The 24,887-nt window shown below is 36.0% G+C and overlaps 2 protein-coding genes across 3 annotated transcripts in view; one reads left to right on the plus strand and one right to left on the minus strand.

Annotated features, from left to right (window-relative positions):
• The window catches only part of LOC113681736 (uncharacterized), a 40,077-nt gene extending 18,832 nt beyond the window's left edge, over positions 1-21,245 (minus strand). The window contains exons 1-19 of the mRNA XM_089214688.1: positions 20,760-21,245; positions 19,949-20,075; positions 17,669-18,067; positions 16,933-17,086; positions 15,954-16,262; positions 14,873-14,932; positions 14,209-14,300; positions 13,723-13,852; positions 12,485-12,895; positions 11,604-11,708; positions 10,147-10,305; positions 9,012-9,650; positions 8,131-8,405; positions 5,148-5,240; positions 4,849-4,938; positions 3,645-3,734; positions 1,202-1,294; positions 904-993; positions 602-703 (exon numbers count right to left, since the gene is read on the minus strand). Of these exons, the coding sequence (XP_089070814.1) occupies positions 602-703; positions 904-993; positions 1,202-1,294; positions 3,645-3,734; positions 4,849-4,938; positions 5,148-5,240; positions 8,131-8,405; positions 9,012-9,650; positions 10,147-10,305; positions 11,604-11,708; positions 12,485-12,895; positions 13,723-13,852; positions 14,209-14,300; positions 14,873-14,932; positions 15,954-16,262; positions 16,933-17,086; positions 17,669-18,067; positions 19,949-20,075; positions 20,760-21,025 (3,684 nt within the window). The 5' untranslated portion in view covers positions 21,026-21,245. The remainder of the gene's footprint in view (positions 1-601; positions 704-903; positions 994-1,201; positions 1,295-3,644; positions 3,735-4,848; positions 4,939-5,147; positions 5,241-8,130; positions 8,406-9,011; positions 9,651-10,146; positions 10,306-11,603; positions 11,709-12,484; positions 12,896-13,722; positions 13,853-14,208; positions 14,301-14,872; positions 14,933-15,953; positions 16,263-16,932; positions 17,087-17,668; positions 18,068-19,948; positions 20,076-20,759) is intronic.
• A 281-nt stretch (positions 21,246-21,526) lies between these two features.
• Positions 21,527-24,782, plus strand: LOC149041101 (uncharacterized). Of its 2 annotated transcripts, none has more exons than XM_089214383.1 (2): positions 21,527-21,807; positions 24,577-24,782. In XM_089214383.1, exons 1-2 carry the CDS (start codon positions 21,675-21,677, stop codon positions 24,780-24,782), a joined length of 339 nt encoding a protein of 112 aa, XP_089070509.1. In that variant the 5' UTR covers positions 21,527-21,674. The 2 variants fall into 2 exon arrangements, 1 of the variants encoding a protein (XP_089070509.1); XR_016189106.1 differs by lacking the exon at positions 24,577-24,782 and adding an exon at positions 22,590-22,728 and having other exon boundaries at positions 21,697-21,807.
• Positions 24,783-24,887: the final 105 nt, after the last annotated feature.

A 24,887-nucleotide genomic window follows, 5' to 3' on the forward strand; every position in this document is an offset into this window, starting at 1 on the left:
TACACAATTTATCCTTCTAACGTACCCATTCTCCTTCGTTGACATCAGCTGCTTTCTTTATGAGCAACCTTACAATACCAGGACCATCTTTTTCAGTGACCTTTAAAGAAAAACAATGAGAAAGTATAGTAATATATAAACCTCATTTTCTCTTTTTTCATGACCACCCTTAGGATATATGGTTGAATCTGCTTTTAAGACGACTACATTCTGCTACAAATTTAAATGAAATTTAAACTCTTACTCTCAGACTCTGACTTACTCTTTATAACATATACAATTTATGCTTCTAACGTACCAATTCTATTTGGTTGACATCAGCTCCGTTCTTTATGAGCAACCTTACAATATCAGTGTGACCATTTCTTGCAGCCTCAAAGAGTGGAGCGCGCTTCAGAACATAGAAAAGAAAAACAAGGAGAGAGTATAGTAATATATAAACCGCATTTCCTCTTCTTTAATGACCACCCTGAGGAGATATGGCTCAATCTGCTTTTTAAGACGACTACATTGTGGTATAAATTTAAATGAAATTTAAACTGTTACTCTCAGACTCTGACTCTACTCTTTATAACATATACAGTTTATGCTTCTAACCTACCCAGCCTCCTTTGTTGAAATCAGCTCCGTTCTCTATGAGCAACCTTACAATATCAGTGTGACCATTTCTTGCAGCCTCAGAGAGCGGAGTGCCACTAAAAAGCTAGAAAAGAAAAACAATGAGAAAGTATAGTAACAGATAAACCGCATTTTCTCTTCTTCAATGACCACCCTAAGGATATATGGTTGAATCTGCTTTTAAGACGACTACATTCCTCTACAAATTTAAATGAAATATAAACTCTTACTCTCAGACTCTGACTTTACTCTTTATAACATATACAATTTATCCTTCTAACGTACCCATCCTTTGTTGACATCAGCTCCGTTCTCTATGAGCAACCTTACAATATCAGTGTGACCATTTCTTGCAGCCTCACAGAGTGGAGTGTCCTTCAAAATAGAGAAAAGAAAAACAATGAGAAAGTATAATAATATATAAACCGCATTTTCTCTTCTTTTATGACCACCCTAAGGATATATGGTTGAATCTGCTTTTAAGACGACTACATTCCTCTACAAATTTAAATGAAATTTAAACTCTTACTCTCAGACTCTGACTTTACTCTTTATAACATATACAATTTATCTTTCAACGTACCGGTCCTCCTTTATTGACATCAGCTCTGTTCTCTATGAGCAACCTTACAATACCAGTTTGACCATTTCTTGCAGCCGTAAAAAGTGAAGTGTCCTTCAAAATATAGAAAAGAAAAACAATGAGAAAGTACTGTAGTAAATACTGGTGCAGCGCTCTACTCTGCACCGGTATCGCAGAGGTCATGGGTTCAAATCTTGTACGGGCCTGAATTTTTTCAGGTCCTATTTTCAACTACTAGTTAAATAGTGTTCTTAGCTGCGAGGATCTCTTAGATTCGTTCTGTAGTAAATGGTTGAGTCTGCTTTTCGGACGACTCTACTCTTCAAATGTGTTTTAAGCATAAGGTCCGAAGAAGTATTATCTTGTACAACAGTTAAGCATATGATAATAATTCAATTTAATGGTAAGAAGGGGCACTAAGAATGGAACAACACATGAGTCCCCCCCCCCCCCCCCCCCCTCACCACAGACATGGCTTCTGTCCCTTCCTGCTTAACCACGATTTTCAAACCTTTTAAGACAGTTTTCAGTTCCGGTCCGATCGAGAGACGTTGTTAGAGGTTTTAAATTAAAAGGAAAACTATATAACTTAAATAATACTCGTTTCGGAAATAATACGCATCTAACTTTTCAAGCGACAAAATTAGTTTTGGAATCAAAGATAGTTTGATTATTAAATGTGATAAGAATAATGGCTGGAAAATGAAACCTGAACTGGGAGCAGTTTTCAACCGTAAATATCATTCGAAATGTAAGTGTTCTTTTCCTGAAAGTATTGTTGAATAGAAGAAATTGTTACAAAATCCTTCCCTCTTCACAAATTTTTTAACACATTTCCACGCAATTATCTGGCAGTAAAGTCCAGTAAACAACGATTTAATCGTGGTAAATTTGTTGTACGCATCTAAAAATCAAGGAATTCACAAGTTGTGTACTTCTCAACAAATTTAGCCCTTCTCTGAATAAAGCTATGGCCTCCAAATATTTTCTGACCAGGTTTGCCTTTCTTTTTAGCCATCTCGTCCAGTTGGCCCGAGAGTTTTTCATTTCCTGTCCAATTGAAGTACACTATTTAGCGCTTAAAATATTAAAAACTAAATAATCTATGTAATACTCGATTCGGATAAAGACAAACATATTACTTTTAAGCGACAAAATTAGCTTTAGAGTTAACGATACTTCCATTCCCAAATTTTAAACGTGATAGGACTTAGAGCTGAAAAATAAAAACTGAACTTAAAGTAGTTTTTGCTATGTTAAATCTAAGTGTTCATTCACAGATTTTTTTTTAATTCGTGAGACGGACTACGGCAAAAAGTTGGGACTGCTTGCAGCCAGACAAAAACTAAAATTGTGTTTTCCACATGAGGAATGAAACCTCAGGCCTTGCGGTATTGTGGTCAACTGACTCTCTGCCACTCTCCTACAGAGAACGCAATTTTAAGACAACTACATTGTGCCACAAATTTAAATGAAATTTAAACTTTTACTCTCAGACTCTGACTTTACTCTTTGTAACATATACAATTTATCCTTCTAAAGAACCCATAATTTGTTGATATAAGCTCCGTTCTCTATGAGCAACCTTACAATATCAGTGTGACTATTTCTTGCAGCCTTACAGAGTGGAGTGCCCTTTAAAACCGAGAAAAGAAAGACAATGAAAAAGTATAGTAATATATATACCACATTTTCTCTTATTTACTGACCACCCTAAGGTTGTATGGTTGAATTTGCTTTAAAGACAACTACATTCTGATACAAATTTAAATGAAATTTAAACTCTTACTCTCAGACTCTGACTTTACTCTTTATAACATATACAATTTATCCTTCTAACGTACCCCTCCTTCGTTGACATCAGCTCCGTTCTCTATGAGCAACCTTACAATATCAGTGTGACCATTTCTTGCAGCCTCAGAGAGCGGATGGCCCCCATAAATCTAGGTGGAAAAAGACAATGAGAGAGTATAGTAATATGTAAACCACATTTTCTCTTCTTTCAAGACCACCCTGAGGATATATGGTTGAATCTCCTTTTAAGACAACTACATTGTGCCACAAATTTAAATGAAATTTAAACTTTTACTCTCAGACTCTGACTTTACTCTTTATAACATATACAATTTATCCTTCTAAAGAACCCATAATTTGTTGATATAAGCTCCGTTCTCTATGAGCAACCTTACAATATCAGTGTGACTATTTCTTGCAGCCTTACAGAGTGGAGTGCCCTTTAAAACCGAGAAAAGAAAGACAGTGAAAAAGTATAGTAATATATATACCACATTTTCTCTTATTTAATGACCACCCTAAGGATGTATGGTTGAATTTGCTTTAAAGACAACTACATTCTGATACAAATTTAAATGAAATTTAAACTCTTACTCTCAGACTCTGACTTTACTCTTTATAACATATACAATTTATCCTTCTAACGTACCCTTCCTTCGTTGACATCAGCTCCGTTCTCTATGAGCAACCTTACAATATCAGTGTGACCATTTCTTGCAGCCTCACAGAGTGGAGTGTCCTTCAAAATAGAGAAAAGAAAAACAATGAGAAAGTACAATAATATATAAACCACATTTTCTCTTCTTTTATGACCACCCTAAGGATATATGGTTGAATCTGCTTTTAAGACGACTACATTCTGATACAAATTTAAATGAAATTTAAACTGTTACTCTCAGACTCTGACTCTACTCTTTATAACATATACAATTTATCCTTCAAACGTACCGGTCCTCCTTTATTGACATCAGCTCCGTTCTCTATGAGCAACCTTACAATATCAGTGTGACCATTTCTTGCAGCCTCAAAGAGTGGAGTGTGCTTCAGAACATAGAAAAGAAAAACAAGGAGAGAGTATAGTAATATATAAACCGCATTTCCTCTTCTTTAATGACCACCCTGAGGAGATATGGCTCAATCTGCTTTTTAAGACGACTACATTGTGGTATAAATTTAAATGAAATTTAAACTGTTACTCTCAGACTCTGACTCTACTCTTTATAACATATACAGTTTATGCTTCTAACCTACCCAGCCTCCTTTGTTGAAATCAGCTCCGTTCTCTATGAGCAACCTTACAATATCAGTGTGACCATTTCTTGCAGCCTCAGAGAGCGGATGGCCCCCATAAATCTAGGTGGAAAAAGACAATGAGAGAGTATAGTAATATGTAAACCACATTTTCTCTTCTTTCAAGACCACCCTGAGGATATATGGTTGAATCTCCTTTTAAGACAACTACATTGTGCCACAAATTTAAATGAAATTTAAACTTTTACTCTCAGACTCTGACTTTACTCTTTATAACATATACAATTTATCCTTCTAAAGAACCCATAATTTGTTGATATAAGCTCCGTTCTCTATGAGCAACCTTACAATATCAGTGTGACTATTTCTTGCAGCCTTACAGAGTGGAGTGCCCTTTAAAACCGAGAAAAGAAAGACAGTGAAAAAGTATAGTAATATATATACCACATTTTCTCTTATTTAATGACCACCCTAAGGATGTATGGTTGAATTTGCTTTAAAGACAACTACATTCTGATACAAATTTAAATGAAATTTAAACTCTTACTCTCAGACTCTGACTTTACTCTTTATAACATATACAATTTATCCTTCTAACGTACCCTTCCTTCGTTGACATCAGCTCCGTTCTCTATGAGCAACCTTACAATATCAGTGTGACCATTTCTTGCAGCCTCACAGAGTGGAGTGTCCTTCAAAATAGAGAAAAGAAAAACAATGAGAAAGTACAATAATATATAAACCACATTTTCTCTTCTTTTATGACCACCCTAAGGATATATGGTTGAATCTGCTTTTAAGACGACTACATTCTGATACAAATTTAAATGAAATTTAAACTGTTACTCTCAGACTCTGACTCTACTCTTTATAACATATACAATTTATCCTTCAAACGTACCGGTCCTCCTTTATTGACATCAGCTCCGTTCTCTATGAGCAACCTTACAATATCAGTGTGACCATTTCTTGCAGCCTCAAAGAGTGGAGTGTGCTTCAGAACATAGAAAAGAAAAACAAGGAGAGAGTATAGTAATATATAAACCGCATTTCCTCTTCTTTAATGACCACCCTGAGGAGATATGGCTCAATCTGCTTTTTAAGACGACTACATTGTGGTATAAATTTAAATGAAATTTAAACTGTTACTCTCAGACTCTGACTCTACTCTTTATAACATATACAGTTTATGCTTCTAACCTACCCAGCCTCCTTTGTTGAAATCAGCTCCGTTCTCTATGAGCAACCTTACAATATCAGTGTGACCATTTCTTGCAGCCTCAGAGAGCGGATGGCCCCCATAAATCTAGGTGGAAAAAGACAATGAGAGAGTATAGTAATATGTAAACCACATTTTCTCTTCTTTCAAGACCACCCTGAGGATATATGGTTGAATCTCCTTTTAAGACAACTACATTGTGCCACAAATTTAAATGAAATTTAAACTTTTACTCTCAGACTCTGACTTTACTCTTTATAACATATACAATTTATCCTTCTAAAGAACCCATAATTTGTTGATATAAGCTCCGTTCTCTATGAGCAACCTTACAATATCAGTGTGACTATTTCTTGCAGCCTTACAGAGTGGAGTGCCCTTTAAAACCGAGAAAAGAAAGACAGTGAAAAAGTATAGTAATATATATACCACATTTTCTCTTATTTAATGACCACCCTAAGGATGTATGGTTGAATTTGCTTTAAAGACAACTACATTCTGATACAAATTTAAATGAAATTTAAACTCTTACTCTCAGACTCTGACTTTACTCTTTATAACATATACAATTTATCCTTCTAACGTACCCCTCCTTCGTTGACATCAGCTCCGTTCTCTATGAGCAACCTTACAATATCAGTGTGACCATTTCTTGCAGCCGTAAAAAGTGAAGTGTCCTTCAAAATATAGAAAAGAAAAACAATGAGAAAGTACTGTAGTAAATACTGGTGCAGCGCTCTACTCTGCACCGGTATCGCAGAGGTCATGGGTTCAAATCTTGTACGGGCCTGAATTTTTTTCAGGTCCTATTTTTAACTACTAGTTAAATAGTGTTCTTAGCTGCGAGGATCTCTTAGATTCGTTCTGTAGTAAATGGTTGAGTCTGCTTTTCGGACGACTCTACTCTTCAAATGTGTTTTAAGCATAAGGTCCGAAGAAGTATTATCTTGTACAACAGTTAAGCATATGATAATAATTCAATTTAATGGTAAGAAGGGGCACTAAGAATGGAACAACACAATGAGCTCCCCCCCCCCCCCCCCCCTCACCACAGACATGGCTTCTGTCCCTTCCTGCTTAACCACGATTTTCAAACCTTTTAAGACAGTTTTCAGTTCCGGTCCGATCAAGAGAGTTGTTAGAGGTTTTAAATTTAAAGGAAAACTATATAACTTAAATAATACTCGTTTCGGAAATAATACGCATCTAACTTTTCAAGCGACAAAATTAGTTTTGGAATCAACGATAGTTTGATTATTAAACGTGATAAGAATAATGGCTGGAAAATGAAACCTGAACTGGGCGCAATTTTCAATGGTAAATATCATTCGAAATATGTGTTCTTTTCCGAAAGTATTGTTGAATAGAAGAATTTGTTACAAAATCCTTCTCTTTTAACAAATTTTTTAACACATTACCACGCAATTATCTGGCAGTAAAGTCCAGTAAACAACGATATAATCGTGGTAAATTTGTTGCACGCATCAAAATATCAAGGAATTCATAAGTTGTGCACTTCTCAACAAATTTAGCCTTTCTCTGAATAAAGCTATGGTCTCCAAATATTTTCTGACCAGGTTTGCCTTTCTTTTTATCCATCCTGTCCAGTTAGGCCGCGAGTTTTTTTATTTCCTGTCCAATTGAAGTACACTATTTCGCGCTTAAAATGTTTACATAAAAACTAAATAATCTAGGTAACACTCGATTCGGATAAAAACAAACATATTACTTTTAAGCGACCAAATTAGCTTTAGAGTTAACGATACTTCCATTCCCAAATTTTAAACGTGATAGGACTTGGAGCTGAACAAAAAAACTGAACTTAATGTAGTTTTTGCAATGCTAAATCTAAGTGTTCATTCACAGTTCAGATTTTTTTTAACTCGTGAGACGAACTTCGGCAAAAAGTTGGGACTGCTTGTAGTCGGACAAACACTAAAATTGTGTGTTCCCCATGAGGGATGAAACCTCAGGCTTTGCGGTAATGTGGTCAACTGACTCTCTGCCACTCTACTAAAGAGAACGCTTTGGTGAACTTATCCGGTAGAAACTAAGGTCATATGTTTGTCAATGAAAACTGCTTAGATCAGCAACGTAGTGTGTGTGTAAATAGATTGAGAAAGATGTTAAGTTTTGGGCTAGACTTTTCTTTTATTCGACATTTAAGATTAAAACTTGCAATGTGAATGTGGCTGCCATTTTGATGAACTTTGTTGCTATTCTTGTTCAGGCACTGTTTTCAAGATTGCCATCTTGCATGATGCTATTCTTGTTCAGGCACTGTTTTCAAGATTGCCATCTTGTATGAAAAATATCAACTAAAATGTTTTGAAATAAATTAGTACCAAGGATTTATGACCATACAAGTTATATTAACCAAAGGTAAAAAATCTCAAAAGAAAGGAAACATGTTTACACTTAGAAGCTATTACATAGTACAATATAATGAAAGAAGACTGAGCTCTTGCAAAGATTAAAGTTCACAGTTTGAAATCCTTCATAACTGATTAAAAAATCACGTGTTTACAGTCGTTAGATGCTTTATACATGCATTCACCTCACCTTGTGAAACACTGTGTAAAGTTCTGCAAATGAACAATTAAGATTCTGCCCTCGAGGATCTAACTTCCAAATGCTGGGAAAAAACTACACATAACAAACACACCTGGCTCTCTTTTTTTTCCACTTCAGGACGAAGACTCAGAACAAAGGTATAATAATCTGGTAATCTTAGGTGAATATGCTGGTTCCCTTGTTCAGAAAAGAGCCCCTGTTCTTGGCTTAATTCTTCCTCTGAATCAAAGACATCTTTCTCCACACTTCCATCAGTCTTATTTGGTTCAATAGATGACATTTCCCATCTTGAATGCTCATTCTTTCCAGCATCTTCATTCTCACAAAGATCAAACCAACTGGCGAGACCTTCCCCTTCAATAATTGCTGGCAAAATATCATGGCTCATGTAAGTTTCCTTGTTAATGACATTATGCAGATACTGAGTTGGTTTTAATAACGCAACAAGTTTTTAAGATATTCCTGCTTTAGAATAATCCTAGTCTTAGATCCAACTTTCTGGGAAGTGACGGGGTGGCTTATGAATGGATAGGATTGTATTTGGAGGACATGGAAGCAGCATTGACTAAGTTTGCAAGTGAGCTGATCAAAAATACATCACTTGTCTCAGTTACTGCATTTCTTTGATTTAATGCCACAGCTCTCACTACTGATATTTCTTCAAACAAGTTTCTGTTAAATTAAAACAGAATTTGAAACCAAATCTCTACCAATATAACCCCAGAATGGTATCAATTAGACATAAAATGTAAAATTGACTATGAACATATAATTCCTAGCCATAACCTGTAGTTCCATAACACTCTGCCATTTCTGCGAAACCAATTCATGAAATAATTATCAAAAATTTAGTTTAAGGCCTATAACAGGAATTTGGAAACAATGAATAATTATTTTTATCTGGATACAAATGATTCTTTCAGCAAGGGGAGATAAAAATAATTGTATTCTCATCTGCATCAGAATATTTACCAGATTCTTCCCATTCCTGACCTGAGTGTATTTCCTCATCACTACACTGTGGAGGGGCCATGTTTAATTTGTTGTCTCCATTCCACAAAGGGTTGCTTAAGGAAGACTGAGCTGCTTCTTGAGTAATTGGTCCAGGATGTGTTGCTGATTGCTGGTTTGAAGTTACAGAACAAATTGGTTCTGAAGGTTGGGGTTCTACATGCGTGTGAAGTGTCTCAAAAAATTCATCATCCTGGTACTGACTTTCTTCATTCTCCTCTTTAAGAGTAGGAACATCAAGACAAAGCACTGGGGTATCATCATGTGATGCTAACAGAGTATGAGAGGTTCTTTCATCAGAATAGAAAGCCCTTTCCTGACTTGAATCCTGCTTTTCATTGTAGTCATCTTCCTCTTCAGTGTCTTTTGACTCTGGTAAAGATGTGTTCCATTTATGACAAACACCACTTCTAACATATTCTTTGTCACCAATGCTATCCTTGCTGGTGAAGCCCTCTGTCATTGGTGAAAGGATTTCATGGTTCACATCAAGTTTATTCTTAACAGCTTTTTGTGAATGTTGAGTTGATTCTGTTTCAGGAATGGCTTCTTGAGATTTGCTTGATCTAGAATTCACCCAAGAGAATGACAGTGAGGAATCTGCATAAAGAAGATAAAATAAGTCACTCCATATATCATTAACAAAGAGACATGTGTTCTCAAAACAATATTTATAATCATGACTGACTTTAATTTACTAATCATATAGTGCCTTGAAACAAAAACTCTCTCAGCAGAAAATTAGCATGTGTATTGAAAAGCAAAATATTTTGTTAGACGTGCACCTAACACTGCGAACTTGCTTAAATTTGCTTTCTAGAGGTTTATGAGGTCGATACATTTCAAAACAAAAGTAAAGCCCAGAGTGTATCTTAACATCAGATTTTTATCCTCTCCTTACATCTTTGGCTTAAATGATAACAACTATCAATATTCACTATCCTTTCTGTAACATCATTATGTCATTTGAACCCTTTCTACTTATGGATTAAATTACAGCTCAATTTGTCCATGGACACATGTTCATTATTATTGTATGCTCAAGGAAAGAAAATTGATTGAAATTTGATAACAGGGTTGAATACAAATGACTCACCACTTAAAGATTCATCCCAGCTTTCTGAATCAGACAAAAAACTATCAGTTTCAGATGAAACACCTGAGTAATTCTCAGTGTCAGCAAAATAGTTTTCATCACTTTCCTGAGTGCATGACAGTTGATCATCTTCCAAATCCTCCTCAGCTTCAGTACAAGCTGTGAGAGGGAACACTTCACATGAAAATTTAAGAGTGAGAAGCACTTAGCTAGTGAAACAAATTCATCAAAAAATAAAAAAAGTTAACAGTAAACGTACTTCACCATTTTGCTTTACATAACCATTTGGAAATTTAACTACAGGTAGCAAGTATATGGCAAAGAAAATGAAGGGAAGTCATCTATATACACTCAACTTTGAGGAGCACATGCTTAAAACTCTCACCTCAAAACAATGACACTGCTGAGGATTTTAATTTCTTAATACTGTTAAACGTTAAAGCAACCAAAATTCTTAAACAGGATTGGTTCAGCTTCCCAATTTAAATACTAGCAGGACAGTGTGCATGTCGTGCTTCTATTTGGACAGTTCAATTGTAAAGTTAAAATGTCCTATCTGTGTATTGGGATAGTGCCAATCATTCGCAAAAAAAGGACTCAGCTGATTTTTTTAAAGCTTTACTGACTCTACCTCACTGGTGTGTAAGTAAGTAAGAAAGACCATTTCAAGTAAGACCTCATGTCACAATGTCTGTCCCTCTAAAGTTGCTTTTGAAGCTGATGGTCACTGGTTTGATACATCTAGCTGAAAACTCCAATTTTTTTTACCCAAAGCTATAATGTACAGAACTTCTCATATTTGCCAATGGTGTGATTTCCCATAATAGGCCTCACGTTATGTCAGGTAGTGAACACACAATTTTACTTGTTGGCAATTAGTGACAACTACTATAAATACTTTCCTACCAAGCATTTGCACACTACAAAACCTCCCTTTTTTGTAAATTGTTTTGATATAGATCCAAAAAGTTAAATCACAACATTCATTTTCAATTTTTTATAAAATACCATAAAACAACATAATTTTCAACAAAAACACAGACAGTGTTTAACACTCAAATTACTATTCATTATCAGTGACCTCGTGTCCCCTCAGGGGACTATTTTTAAGTATGTATTTAACCAATGTTTCTCTCATTTCATTGTGATTTTGATTTATGGACCACAAGCTGAACATCGTTCAAGTCTGACTGCAATCTGTCATATGATTTTCTCAATCAGTCATATGATTACACAGACTGATATGAACTCCAGTCAGTCCAATACATCACTATAAAAAATTACGTTGGCAAGATTATCTTCAAAGTCTGCACAAACAGGATCTGTGCTAATTCACTCCAAACAAATTTAGCTTTCTTAAAACTTAAAAAGTTTTAAATTCCATCTAAGCTAGGTTCAATTAAACTATAACATGCCAACTTTATACTTGCTTCACTTTGGTTCTTTGGTGTATTTACCTTTATTTTGTGTGGCAGATGGTTTCCATCTCCAGATACACACACTGCATTTTTTAAGAAGCTCACATAACTTTGACACTACATCTGAGCCCCATTGAGAAGCATCTGAATTTAACACAATCAAAATGAAACATGAGAATCAGTGCAGTCTGCTTTTCAAAAATGAAATTGATACTATGAATAAAATCAAAATGATATGTTTCATTTTTAAAATCTTAGCAAGGAAAAATGTGGTAATTCAAATTTATTCTTAGCCCTAATTTATTTTCACTATCTTTGTCTGATATCATGCATCATAATGGAAGATTTAACAAGGAAATATTACATCACATCAAAAATAAATTTAACTCGCACCTGTAAACTTTACTAAGGCAGATACTCACCTTCAATAATTTCAGAAAGTCAACAACTGCCTTATCTCTCCCACTTCCCTAAACCCCTTACTTAGTTCTCTATGTAGCACCCAGACTATGACAAATGAAAAGTAAAAGATTGGCTCTGCTGCTTTTTTTCTTAGGTAATTTGATAATGAGTTGATAACGTAAATTGTCCACTGTTAAGGGTTTTGAAAAAGCTGGCATCTTGAGCATTAACCCTTTGTCATTTGCTCTAACAAAGGGCTATTGCTTGAAACGTCAGCTATGAAACTCTTTACAGAGGGACATTTACATTATCAATTCAGCTGATGATACCAAATTACCTTGTTATCCTCTCCCACCAATGCAACACCACTACTTAACCCTTTTGTTGTATGCTTTTTTTTAAGATTCCTTAATTAATGCTGGATGTTTAGTGTCACTAATCAAAACTGGTAAGTCAGAATTTGGTTTCAATTACAACAAATATATGCAAACTAATAGTTTTAAAAATTTTTGTTTAACCTCTACTGTATTGACATCCAGTAGCTCCACCTCCATAGGTTCCACATCCACCTGCTCCAGTTCCACCAGTCCCATCTCCACTGGCTCCACTTCCACCAGCCCCTTCTCCACTGCTTTCACCTCCACTGGCTTTACCTCCACTGGCCCCACCTCCGCTGGCTCCACCATCATTACCTCCATCTTCCCTTCTTTCACTACTACAGGCTCCAGGCTTTCCACCTAAATTATTTCGCATGTACAGTAGCAATAGTATCTTCTGTAAATTTGGGTCAGATGTAATTCTTTGGATAGTCTGCCAAATCTTGTCCTTCTCTTCTCCACAGTACTCTATAAAAGTCTCTGCCAGAATTTTGCTAGAGGTCGTTGAAATGAGATAGACTGAAATGACCTTAGGTGTCATTTTAGGTGAACCTATGGATAAAATGGTGATAAAAACATTGAAATACCTTCATAAATCAATGATATGTCCTCGGAAAAAATCTCATGGATGATAAGGTATGTAACTAACACAAAGAGAAATTACCATAACTGGCAGCATAATACTATATGTTTGTCCCATTTAACCTACTTCCAGATAGAGGAGAAAGGTCACAATTTTAAGAAAGCTAGTAATAGTAAGCAACTACTTTCATCTAAACAACTGTACAGTGCTTTAAGTACTAAACAATGCTCTTAGGATGTTTACCCTTAGGTTAAAAAATATAAATAAAACATGAATATGAAAGCGATCGTTGCAGTAATGAACACTTATAACTTGAGCAGTAGTGAAAATAAGGCCTGAAAAAAATTCAGGCCTGTATGAGATTTGAACCCATGACCTATGCGATACCTGAGCAGTGCTCTACCAACTGAGCTAACAAGCCAACTGGGAGCTGGCCATTATGTTGGTTCCAAATAAACCCATGAAGTGGTGAATAAATGACTGTGAATATATGAAAGTCATATATTTGAACTGCAGATAAGGTCTGAATTTTTCCAGGTCTTATTTTCACTACTTCTCAAGTACTGAATTCATTACTACGACAATGGCTTTCATTGTCATATCTTTATCCTCAGTTCAAGTATACAACTTTCATATATTCACAGCTGTTTACAAATAAAACAATTACAAAAGATAACTGAAATTATAAATCAATGAACACCCAATATCAATGTTGTCTCTATTGAATCTATGTTATTAAAGGGGTTAATTTCAAAACATTTTCCTGGTTGGTATACTAATTCATAATTTTTCAAACCTGGGATTTTACAAATGTAGCCAAGACTTGTCTTCTCTAGTATATCTGTTTCTAAATTACCAAAGGAAGCTTTCACATTAACATCTGATGGCAGCTCAGGTTTGAAGGTGAAAATGCAGGGGCCTCCTCCCTGCAGATGCAGGAAACAAATTCAGTGCCAACAAATAATATTTTTACCTTATTCAAACTTGAACTTACACATCACAGACAAACAAAAAAAAGGCAGGTAAATTGATTGCTGAAATTGAAATGCAATCTTTAATTTACCCTTTATTCTGTACTCTGATAACAAACAACTAACAGAATTGCATCCAGAAATAGTAAAAGAAGTAATTACCATAAGAGATAATGTCTAACCTTCTTTTTTGGTGGTGGTTATTATAGATACAATGTATGTTTCTACAATTATGTTTAATTTGGAGATCAATGCAATGACACAATTAAAGAAGGGTACCATTGACATATACTGTACAAGGTATTCTTTACCTGCAAAGGACTCTCTTTTGGATTTATGAAAACCTCATAATCATATTTCTTCAACCACTCTTCTATGCTTCCAACATCCATTAAATTTTGAGCTAGAAAGTCAGTATCAGCTAATCAGTTCAAAGCAAGCAGATATGCTCATCACTACACCAAGATTTTTCAAAATCCCTTATTACAAAATAAAGTAAGCTGAGACTTGTAAGGGTGACCGAAAGGTGAATGTGAGCCCAAAAAAAAAATGTACCCAAGATCAAACCTTGCCCCACCAAGTTTCTTTTATTTCCAGGGGTTGGCAGATCTGCCAATGTGGATCAAGTTCACATCTCTGCTGATGTGAAGGAGATAATTATTCAAGTTTCATCAAGCTTAGTGCATTGAAAAGTGGTTGTTGATGGAGGGGCTGCATAAGCATTAAAATCATATTTCTTTAAACATTAGTTTACAATGACATGACATGTTACTTCTTTAAACTTACCAGAAGAATTTGCCTCACACTGTTGGGAAATTGATTCTCTGGAAATTGCATGCTCAAAAGAACTTAACAGTTCAATGATCTGTATTTAGAAAATTAAAAGGTAAGTTTGATATGGTTTCTCTGAAAAAAATGATTTTTTATCAACTCAATGTTTATCCAACTATCCTGCTACATTAAGATCTAATCTACCTGGCTCACCAGCAATGGTAGTGGCAGGGTCCCCTGGTACATACTTTACAGCATTTATGACTAATGACAGGAAAATGGGGAATAAAGTGAAATGACAAAAGACAGTGGGCAGTGAGTGAAACAACACACAGTGGCACACCTAATTAAAATTTTAATCTTGCCTTTGTCACACCATTAAAGGGCAAAGATTTGAGTGAAGAGGATCACAAAAAAGGCACACTGCTGAATTGCTGAAAATGGCACTCCAGCAAGTACATGCACTGCCACACCTCCACAAATTTTGGGGAAAGTCAGGTCTTTACTTATTTTTTCTTGCTCAACTCTGTCATGACATGCCTACCCATGCATTTCAATTACCCAGTATTCCATTTTTAGAGAGAGCCATCACAGTTTAACTCAATTTCATTTCAAACAGTATACACAGAAAACAACTCAAATTTTCACCAAGATGTGGAGATGAATGTACAGTCAAAACATGCCCTATGCACACTCTACCAGATGTTCATCAAAACCTTCTTTCAACAAAGACTCATCCTACTTTTTATTAGCAGACAATCCCAAATTCAAACTGCATATAATCATTTATTTATCCATTTTGAACATTCCTGTATTTCTATTTCCTGAAAATTCTTTCACTCTCAGTAAACTTGCATGTCCTTGATTTGTTTATTAGTTCCTCAACCTAAAAAAAGTTTCAGCTTTTCCCAAAGCCCTAAAGCTATTTATTTCAACCCATTAAACAGTTTCCATCATTGATGTTTTTGTGACCACAAAACAACTGTTTGTTAATAAATCACTGCCTGCTTCTGCAGTCAGTTTTCATTAAGAATTGTGGTACAACTGTGGTGTGAGAATCACACAAAATAACAGGAGTGTATTCCATACATCTAAATAGAAACTAGCCAACAACCATCAAAATTAGGCTCACCTTCTCAGGATTCAAACTCCGCTTCATTCATTTTTTTTTTACATGTTATGTGTGGTTGACTGTTGTACAATAGTTTGTTTAAGCTCTGATGTGAGAAGCATTCTTCTTGCACTTTATAGTTTACCACAATTAAAAATTACAGCTGTTTGTTTTATTCTTCATTTTGAAATACTATTCTTATTTTGTAAATGATTACCTGATCGTCAAAAGCCCCAACAGTCCCAGATGTGTTTTGCTGGTTGTCTTTAGTCAGAGCAGATACACTGGCTTCATTTGCAGGAACTTGAGTTTTTGGATACTGAGGCTGCCTTAGCTGTTGAGCACTTTGACTCCCTTTTGCTGTGAATGTCTCTGTTGAAGCCTGATCATATGACTTCTGGATCTCTGTATCTCTACTAGAGATTTGTAAACTTTTCAAATGAGATGCAAGGGTGGAAGAATTTATCTGCTCTGGTAAATCTCCTACACGCACACACCAAAGAATTGTAATAATTCATCTAACAATATCAACTTTTTTCCTCAAAGAACTGAATCTTCTAGAGTATAGTACATGTACTACATTAATGTTTAACCATTTACTTCCTGGTCTCAATGGTCTTCTAATGAGCTACAATTATGTACTTTGTATGCATTTATGTGTTTGTGACAACTACATAGATTATCTAAATTCATTGCTGTCAACAGTGTTTCCCTGTTCATACCCAAGATACTTTTCAGTATTTATGGTCATCATCAACAGACTGATATTTTCATGGAGTGGACAACACCTTGATGTGTACATTGTCTCCAATGGGTTACCTAATAAATATTTTGATCAAATGCCAGCTAAACACCAGCCATCAAATTTCTCATGTACAGCTGAAGTAATAGAACAATCAAATTACAGGTTAGAAAACTATATTCATTCAATGTATACAGAAAAACTAATAAAAGGTTGCAAGAGAATTAATGAAAAAAATGTGCAGCATTGCATAATATTTTCATCTCTTTACTCAGTAAACCCAGGAACTTTTGATAGCTAGACTTCAGAATGTTGGTAAACTGCAGTAGGTAAGACACTTAACAGGTGAGAAGCAGAATGAGTGAGAGTTCTGGTTGACATAATGCACCATTGGTAACATTATATACCAACCTGTTGGAAGGGTTGGTTGCAGTGCTGGTGGCAATGTCATTGGAACTATTTTTGTAACATCACTTCTGTTAGAACATACTGGTGAAAGTATAAAATGTTCTCCTGACTGCATCAAGTCTGTGGAGGGCTGGCCAAAGTCTTGTATTTGCTCTTTCTACAAAAAAAAAATTAAAATTAATCCAATAGATACTTAAGAGTACATCTCCTTCTATCCTTATCTTCTTCAATGAATCCCTCAGTCTTCCATATAGGTCAGCTCAGGAAACTAATTGTTACTATGATGTGTATTTTTTGTTGTAACAATTTATTAACTACGGTTATCAAAGATAGGTGTCCTCCTACAGTCTTATCTGATTCTTATTTAATTTGCAAGGAAATAAAACTTATCTTAAAACCATGTTAGGTTCGTAATCTGTTAATGGAAGACAATTCAAAATTAATGAGTAATTGTTGCAGAAAGAAGGGAATTTTACAACCCGTTTTTTGAAATGAAAGTTAACATATCATGATCAACTCAAAACAAGAACACTTTTTTTAATGAAAAAAAAGTATGAAAACACCTTCAGCTCTTGCTCCAAGCAGCAGTAACTGAGAGTTTTTCTCATATTTCACAATGGAATAACCCCAATTCCTGGGTAAAGTTGAGACTTGGCAAAATCCAGGTAAAAGTTGCCCTAGATATTTTGCCACTCGACTATAGTCTCCACATTAATTTACTATCTATCTTAAAAAATACCTCAGCCTCTGGAGCTATCAACACTGAACACTGGTGCTGTTCCCTTTCCACAGTCACAGCACAAACACTGGCTTCTTTTTCAGTGACTTGTGTTGTTGAGCAGGTTTTTACATCCTGAGGCTGTATTGCTTGGGGAGCTGAACTAATTTTGACATCTTCCAGCTGACCACAAAATGTGTCATTTCTATCACTTTCTATGACTGTTCCACACTTCTGACTTTCTACTGCTCTCAATGTCTCTTTGTCAATCACACGAAGACCTTCAGCAGCAAAACAAGGTTCACTTTGGAACCTTTTACGGCCCTGGGATGCTGCAGTAACAAGGCAATTTCCATACACAGGAGCAACTGACAGGTCAGAGTCTGAAGAGTAATGGCCAGAATCTCCCTCTTTCTCTTCCTAATTAAAAAGGATTCAAACTGTCATACATGTTAGGAATTACAGTGCAATTTTTCTATTTATGAGTGACCTAAGGAGACTTTTTATTTCAATTGAGCAGTTTTGTCTTTGTGAAACAAATAAAAATAAATTCAGACTGCTGACAAATATAATTAAACAACCTGTCTTCTATGGCATTCTGTTTTGCAGATTTAAGGCATTACCTCTTTGGGCTTAATACTCAGACAACCATGCAGAAATTAAAGAGGCAAATCTTAGGAGAAGAAAACAATGTAGCAAATTTAGAGTAAGTTTTTAACCTCTTACACCCTAAAATCAGCATGCATATTTTCCATGCTGTTCTCTATACATTTCCTAAGGCGCTGACAAAGAGAATTTGTTTAACAATCAAGAACTTCTTTAGTAGGTAATCATTTCCTCTGTTCTTGAGACTTTTAAGATTGATTCAGGTGATTTTGAAAGGGGAAATTGAATGCCTTCACTTTTAGGAGTTAAAGGGTTAAAATAAATCACTGTGACTTCAGACCAAATACTAAAATATACCTTGCAGATTTAGTTGCCAGAATTTTTTTCTGGTCACAAGATGATCCAAACAATAGAAGCTTGGAGCAATGCAATTATTACTTCATAATAATAAATAATCATAGGAAACATGTACTTTGATGATACAGAAGTTTACCACATATTTGAGAGGCAAAAATGAAATTGCACCCCCTTTAGACAAGCACGTGTTCAAAGGGATTAATTGCAAACCACACACCTTCTAATACCAAATACGAGTAGTTTCGTGTTTCATTTCCCATCAGTCTTCACTTTGAGCATTCACCAGAGATTGTGTACTGATTGGTTTTTTTCTTTTCACCCACCCTTCCACCCTGGGTGATTTTGTGTGATGTCATAGGGTGGCAGAGAGGTTTATTAGGCATATCATTGGCTTTTGTTTACTGTTGGTTTGTATTCTTAATAAACTTCTCTCTGTGCCAAAAAGTAAATTGTGTTTTATTTGTGTTATAGAGGGCATAGTTGGGGAATTAAACTAAAAGAAAAAACAATTCTCATAGCCCCCACTCTCCTACAACTGATCAAAAAACTAATTCTCTACAAAAGATTTAAAATGTTATTTCATATATATATATATATATATACATATATATACAATGCTAAATAAATGCATAAATGCAAGCTTTCAAATGAGTTCAAATAGCAAGTCTAAATTCAGCAGTCCCCTAGTTCACATGCCTCACTGAAAACAATAGAGTCAATTGACTGACACTGTCCTTACTTATAGGAGTGGCAAGATTTTAGCAAGTACATGTGCTTGTATACAAGACTATAAGTATACTACAGAGGTAAAAGATATTGCCTCTCCTAAACCAGTATACTGAGAGGGCATATCTTGACCCTTTCAACTTGTAAAAGTGATTAACCTTCTCCCTTAAATATCCCTTCATTATCTTGCAAACAGGTAATGAGAATTCTCAAACTTATCATGTACAAGTTGTTATGTTGATCTAACACCATATTCCTGTCACTAATTTACAAGGAAATGAGTAGCTGCTTGAGGGAAGAATTAACTATCAGAACTTGGGAGTTAGGGGTTAATGTAAATCTCTCTATATCAAATACGATAATCAGTTGACAAGAATTACACTGGAATTACTAGGAACTAAGAATTTGTTATATTCTCTGTAGGGAATTATAACTTTTCACCTTCTAATATCCCATTTCATGATTACTCAAATGCTTAAATTTTAAGGAAGTAATCTTTAAAGAGAATAGCTATTCAAAGTATTTCTCAGAGAAACTACTTTTAAATGCAGATGCAGTATAAAATACATCAGCATATCGATCACAATTAAGGAAAACTTCATCATTACAAACCTCACAATAGATGTAAAGTGCTGAGTTCCCTGTAATGTTTTTATTGATGAATGCCCCACTCCATACACAACGATCACCACAAAAATCCAATTTTGATCTATTTTCCACTGCTTTTGCACAGTAAAATCTGCATTTCAAAGTTTTCAAAATAATTAGTAAAAAGATACTGCCACTGTTCTCTCAAGTAATGTTGCTACTCTTCAAAATCTTTTGTTCAACTTTTTAAAATCTGGTGTTCAAATTGATATCTCACTGGTGGGATATTGAGTAATTAACGCTCAAAGAGAAATTCCAAAACCTATGCGCCTGTGTAATATTCTCTACACAGTTTGTTAATAATTTTTCCAATATGTTTATTGAAAGACCTTGTCAAAAGTATTTAAGGGTTACTGTTGCTAAAATAGTGACAGAGGTCAGGGTAGCAATCTCTACAGATGAGAGAAGATCACCATGCATATGACAACCCATACATGGCCCTCCTCCAGGTACCTGTCAAATGAAATGCAGTGTGTGCAATGAATTCCTACCCAAAATGCAAGCTGGATCAGGGAATAGTGGGAGGGAGACAAAGCTAGTAAGGTAACAAAGCAAATTGAGCAAAAGCACATGGCAATGCCTCCCCGGAACCCCTTACATCACATTGGTGAAACCCCTGCATTGTTCTACCTTGTTCACTATTAAATTTAACATCTCAAAAAATACCGTGATTTTCAACTCCCCGCAATGAAATCCAAAACACTGATGCCCGTGACGTTGTAAATGTTTCATAAAGTTTCAAAGTACACATGTATTTCAATCGAACTAAAAATACCTTTCATTGGCTTCCTCGAGGAAAGGAAACTTCTCCTCCAGTTTTCTTTGCATATCTCTTGATGAAGTGCTTTTTGTAAACGTTACTTTCTTTGACTGTCCTGATTTCTTTATGCTGGACATGTCGAGAGTAGTTTTGGGCATCAACACAACACCATCCATTTCGCAAACTTGATTACTTCTCAAAACAACAACATTTTTTGTGATCTCTTCATCAGGACCTTTCCTTCTCCTTTTGGGGAGAGGCTCATCAAAGGGAGACGTCATGTCCTAGGGGTACACAAAATTTACAACGAAATAGTTAAGTATAAAATATACATTTACCACAAGTAGAATCAAAAGTTGTGAAGAAAATGAAAAAAATTGTTATAAGAATAAGAAAACAAGCAGAGTGAACACATCCCAGAAATACCCCAGTACAAAAACTACAAGAAAATCCTTCTACAAAATTCAAAAAACCTACTTATACATCGCCTACTCTGGTTTTAAGCTTACAAAGTCCAAAACACAACATCACGTGTTGCGCGTGTTTTTGACCGTCGACCGCCCCCTTGGTACAAATTTCTTCCTCTCCCCAGCCTTTCGCTGCCATAAATTTAAAGATGGTGGGCATAATTTTTGTGAAGAGAATACAGAGCACTCGATTGCCAAAATTACGCCTGCTCTACAAGCTAGGTATTAGCAGACATGTCTCTCTGATCCTCTTAACCTGCTGCTAGAACTTCTAACTAGCGCTGTGGCTGACTAAGAGAGTCTTTTAGAGCAATATGATCACTGTCTCCATGATTTGGGTGCAATCGCCCTTGCGAGAGCAAGTGAGCAAGATTGGCTGAGCTGCATCTTCCTATACAGTGATGGACTGTACAGTAACTGTTCTATACAGTAATGGACTGTAGAGAAGCTATCCTATATAGTAATGGACACAGTAATTTGTAAAGAGAAAACTGAGTTTGAACTGTCTCAAACAGTGTACTGTCCTGCGGCCATGACACATCCACTCACCGCTGGTGCCGCTTCCCCTGGATCGAGTACGACCGCGTTCGTCTTTGGTAAGTTTCCCGCAAGTTATTGAGTAGACCTCCAACAAGTAAAATTTTCGGTAAGCACAAAAAATCGGCAGCGCCTTATAGTTCGTTATCTACAAAAAAATAAGGGAGTCACGATATATCAGTCAAATCAAAAGAAGACCTTGCGATGGTTTTTTCACTTTTGGGGTAGTTGGTGATCATGTCACTCCTCACATCCTGAGGTGTTTTTTTTTGCTTTGTTGTTTGTTAGTCACATGACCGTTGAAAAAAAATCCGGAAGGTTTGTCAAGAATTTGTGGTATTTTTTGAGCCGTCAAGTCTTTGACTCGAAGGCAGACAGGTCGAAACCTCACACTCACAAAGATGGAGCGACAAATTATAATATTTGTTTGTCGATTCAATTCAAGCCTTTCGACTGTGAGTTTTTGGAAGTTTGCCTCGTGAAGAATAAAGCCATTATCGTACTGACAGATCGGTCATTAAGATAAACAACACACGGAATTTCAAACATCTCTAAAAACAGTTGTAGACGTCCCGGCAGATTTTACGTAAACTGGACAAAATAATCAGTCCTATTTGATTGTCGAGCTAAGCTAACAGATACAGGATTCGAGCCAACATCTGTACATCATACTTGATTGAAGACATTCCTAGACATAGGCTCGGAAAATCGCCTGTGACTTTGAAAAGAGTGCCCAGAACGCTTTGTCTTATCTAACAGTCTACACGAGTATATCCATCAGTGCATCAGTCACACTTATTTCAGATAATTACAACAAACATCTCCAATTTGCCTTTTGTAGCTCACCTTCAGTTGTAAACCATCTGGTCGCCTTCAGCGCTGAAATGTTAAAAAACAATGTCAACCTCATGGAAATCCTCTTAAGTTGATCAACTCTTTCGCACGCCCATGTGATAAGGCTTTTTATCCAATCAAAAGGCATTACGTCCCCGCGTGACTTTGGAAGTTGACGTGACAAGACTCTAAGAAGTTGGTCGAATCACTAGATGTTGTTTTAGTACAGAATCAACCGTATAGCTTTAGAAATAATTCAGTACAGCCTAATATTTACTTCCAGGGCTTAATCATACCGTTTTAACAGCTGTAGGTTTACTTACCAGGGGAAAAACGTTTGCATAACTACGCATCTCAGTTCTGACGACAACTAATATTCAGCCAAGTTATTTCCTTGTTATACATACAGGTCACTTCTTATTTTTCTTTCTACATAACCGGGTTAAAACAAATTCAGCCGCTCAAATCTTTAATTGATTGAGTAAAGGATCCTCTGATGAAAGCTCACCATAAAGGTATAAATTAATTCTTTGATAAGAAGCAGGGAGAAGTTTCGCGGTCACATTTTGATCGTCAGCTGGAAAGCAGTCTGGATGTAGTAACATTGATGCAGCCAAAGATGTAATGAACGTCATCTTGACATTTCAATCGGTAAAGATTTAGGGATTACTGAAATATATTGGAATTCACTTCCCTTACCAAATTTTCATTGAGCTCCACCGCCAGTTATTTACGAGCTATAGAGAACTAAAATAGCACTCTAAATTTAGCCATTTTAACGACGCACATGTGATCTGTGATGTCAAACTTCCACGAGCATGCTACGCGTTACATGTCTTGTCATCAAGCATGAGGATGTCACTGAATGCAAATAAAGCAACCCGCTCCCTCCTCGCATTTCTCGCTGTTATCAAGCGATAACAGCAAGAACATCTTACTAAATAGTCGTAGTGGTATTTTTTGCGCCGTTAAGTCTTTGACTCGAAGGCAGACAGGTCGAAACCTCACACACACAAAGATGGAACGACAAATTATAGCATTTGTTTGTCGATTCAGTCAAAGCCTTTCGACTGTAAGTTTCAGGAAGTTTGCCTCGTGAAGAATAAAGCCATAACCCTACTAACAGATTGATCATGAAGATAAACGACACATGAAATTTCAAACATCTCTCAAAAAAACAGTTGTGAAACGTCGCCGATTTTACGTAAACTGGACAGAATAATCTGATTTGATTGTCGAGCTGAGCCAACAGATTCAAGACTCGAGCTAACGTGTGTACATCATACATGATTAAAACATTCCTTGACATGAGCTTGGAAAATCGATGAGCACTACCGCCTGTAACTTTGAGGAGTGCCCAGAACACTTTGTCTTATCTAACAGTCTACACGACTATACCCATCAGTGCATCAGTCGCAGTTATTTCAGATAACTACAACAAACCTTCCCAATTCGCCTTTGGTAGCTCACCTTTCGCTGTAAACCATCTGATCGCCTTCAGCGCTGAAATGTGAAAAACAATATCAACCTCACGGAAATCCTCTGAAGTTGTTTAACTCTTTCGAACGCCCATGTGATAAGGTTTTTTATCCAATCAGAAGGCATTACGTCTTCGCGTGACTTAAGGAGATTCTAAGAAATTGGTCGAATCACGAGATGTTGTTTTAATACAAAAACAACCGTTAAACGTGATAAATAATTAATTACAACCTAACGTTTACTTCCAGGACTTAATCATACCGTTTTAACCACTGTAGGTTTACTTACCAGGCGATAAACGTTTGCATAACTACGCATCTCAGTTCTGACGACAATTAATTCTCCTAGCAGTTCTCAGCCAAGTTATTTTTTTGTTGCATACAATCCACTTTTTATTTTTCTTTCTACATAAGTAGGTTAAAACAAATTCAGCCGCTCAAATCTGTAATTGAGTAAAGGATCCACTGATGAAAGCTCACCATAAAAGTATAAATTGATTCTTTGATGACAAACAGGGAGAAGTTTCTGCCAAATCAGGCGTGTTCAGTTCTACGAAAGTAACAAGCAGAATATAGCTTCACACAATCTTCAAACAATAACCTTGCTAACAACGCCGAGAGTACAGTTTTGGGGATCAGAGAATGGATTTGTAATGTCACTCTTTTCTGGTCTTCGAGACTTCGCTGAAACACACAAGGAACGCTTGCCTTGTGGTCAGTAGATGGAAATCAGTCTGGATGTAGTGACATTGAACGCAGCCAAAGATGTAATTAACGTCATCTTGACATTTCAACCTGTAAATATTTAGGGATTATTGAATAATTTG

This window comes from Pocillopora damicornis, chromosome 8 (assembly GCF_964200805.1).
Source record: "Pocillopora damicornis chromosome 8, jaPocDami1.2, whole genome shotgun sequence".
In the NCBI taxonomy this organism is placed as follows: Eukaryota; Metazoa; Cnidaria; class Anthozoa; order Scleractinia; family Pocilloporidae; genus Pocillopora; species Pocillopora damicornis.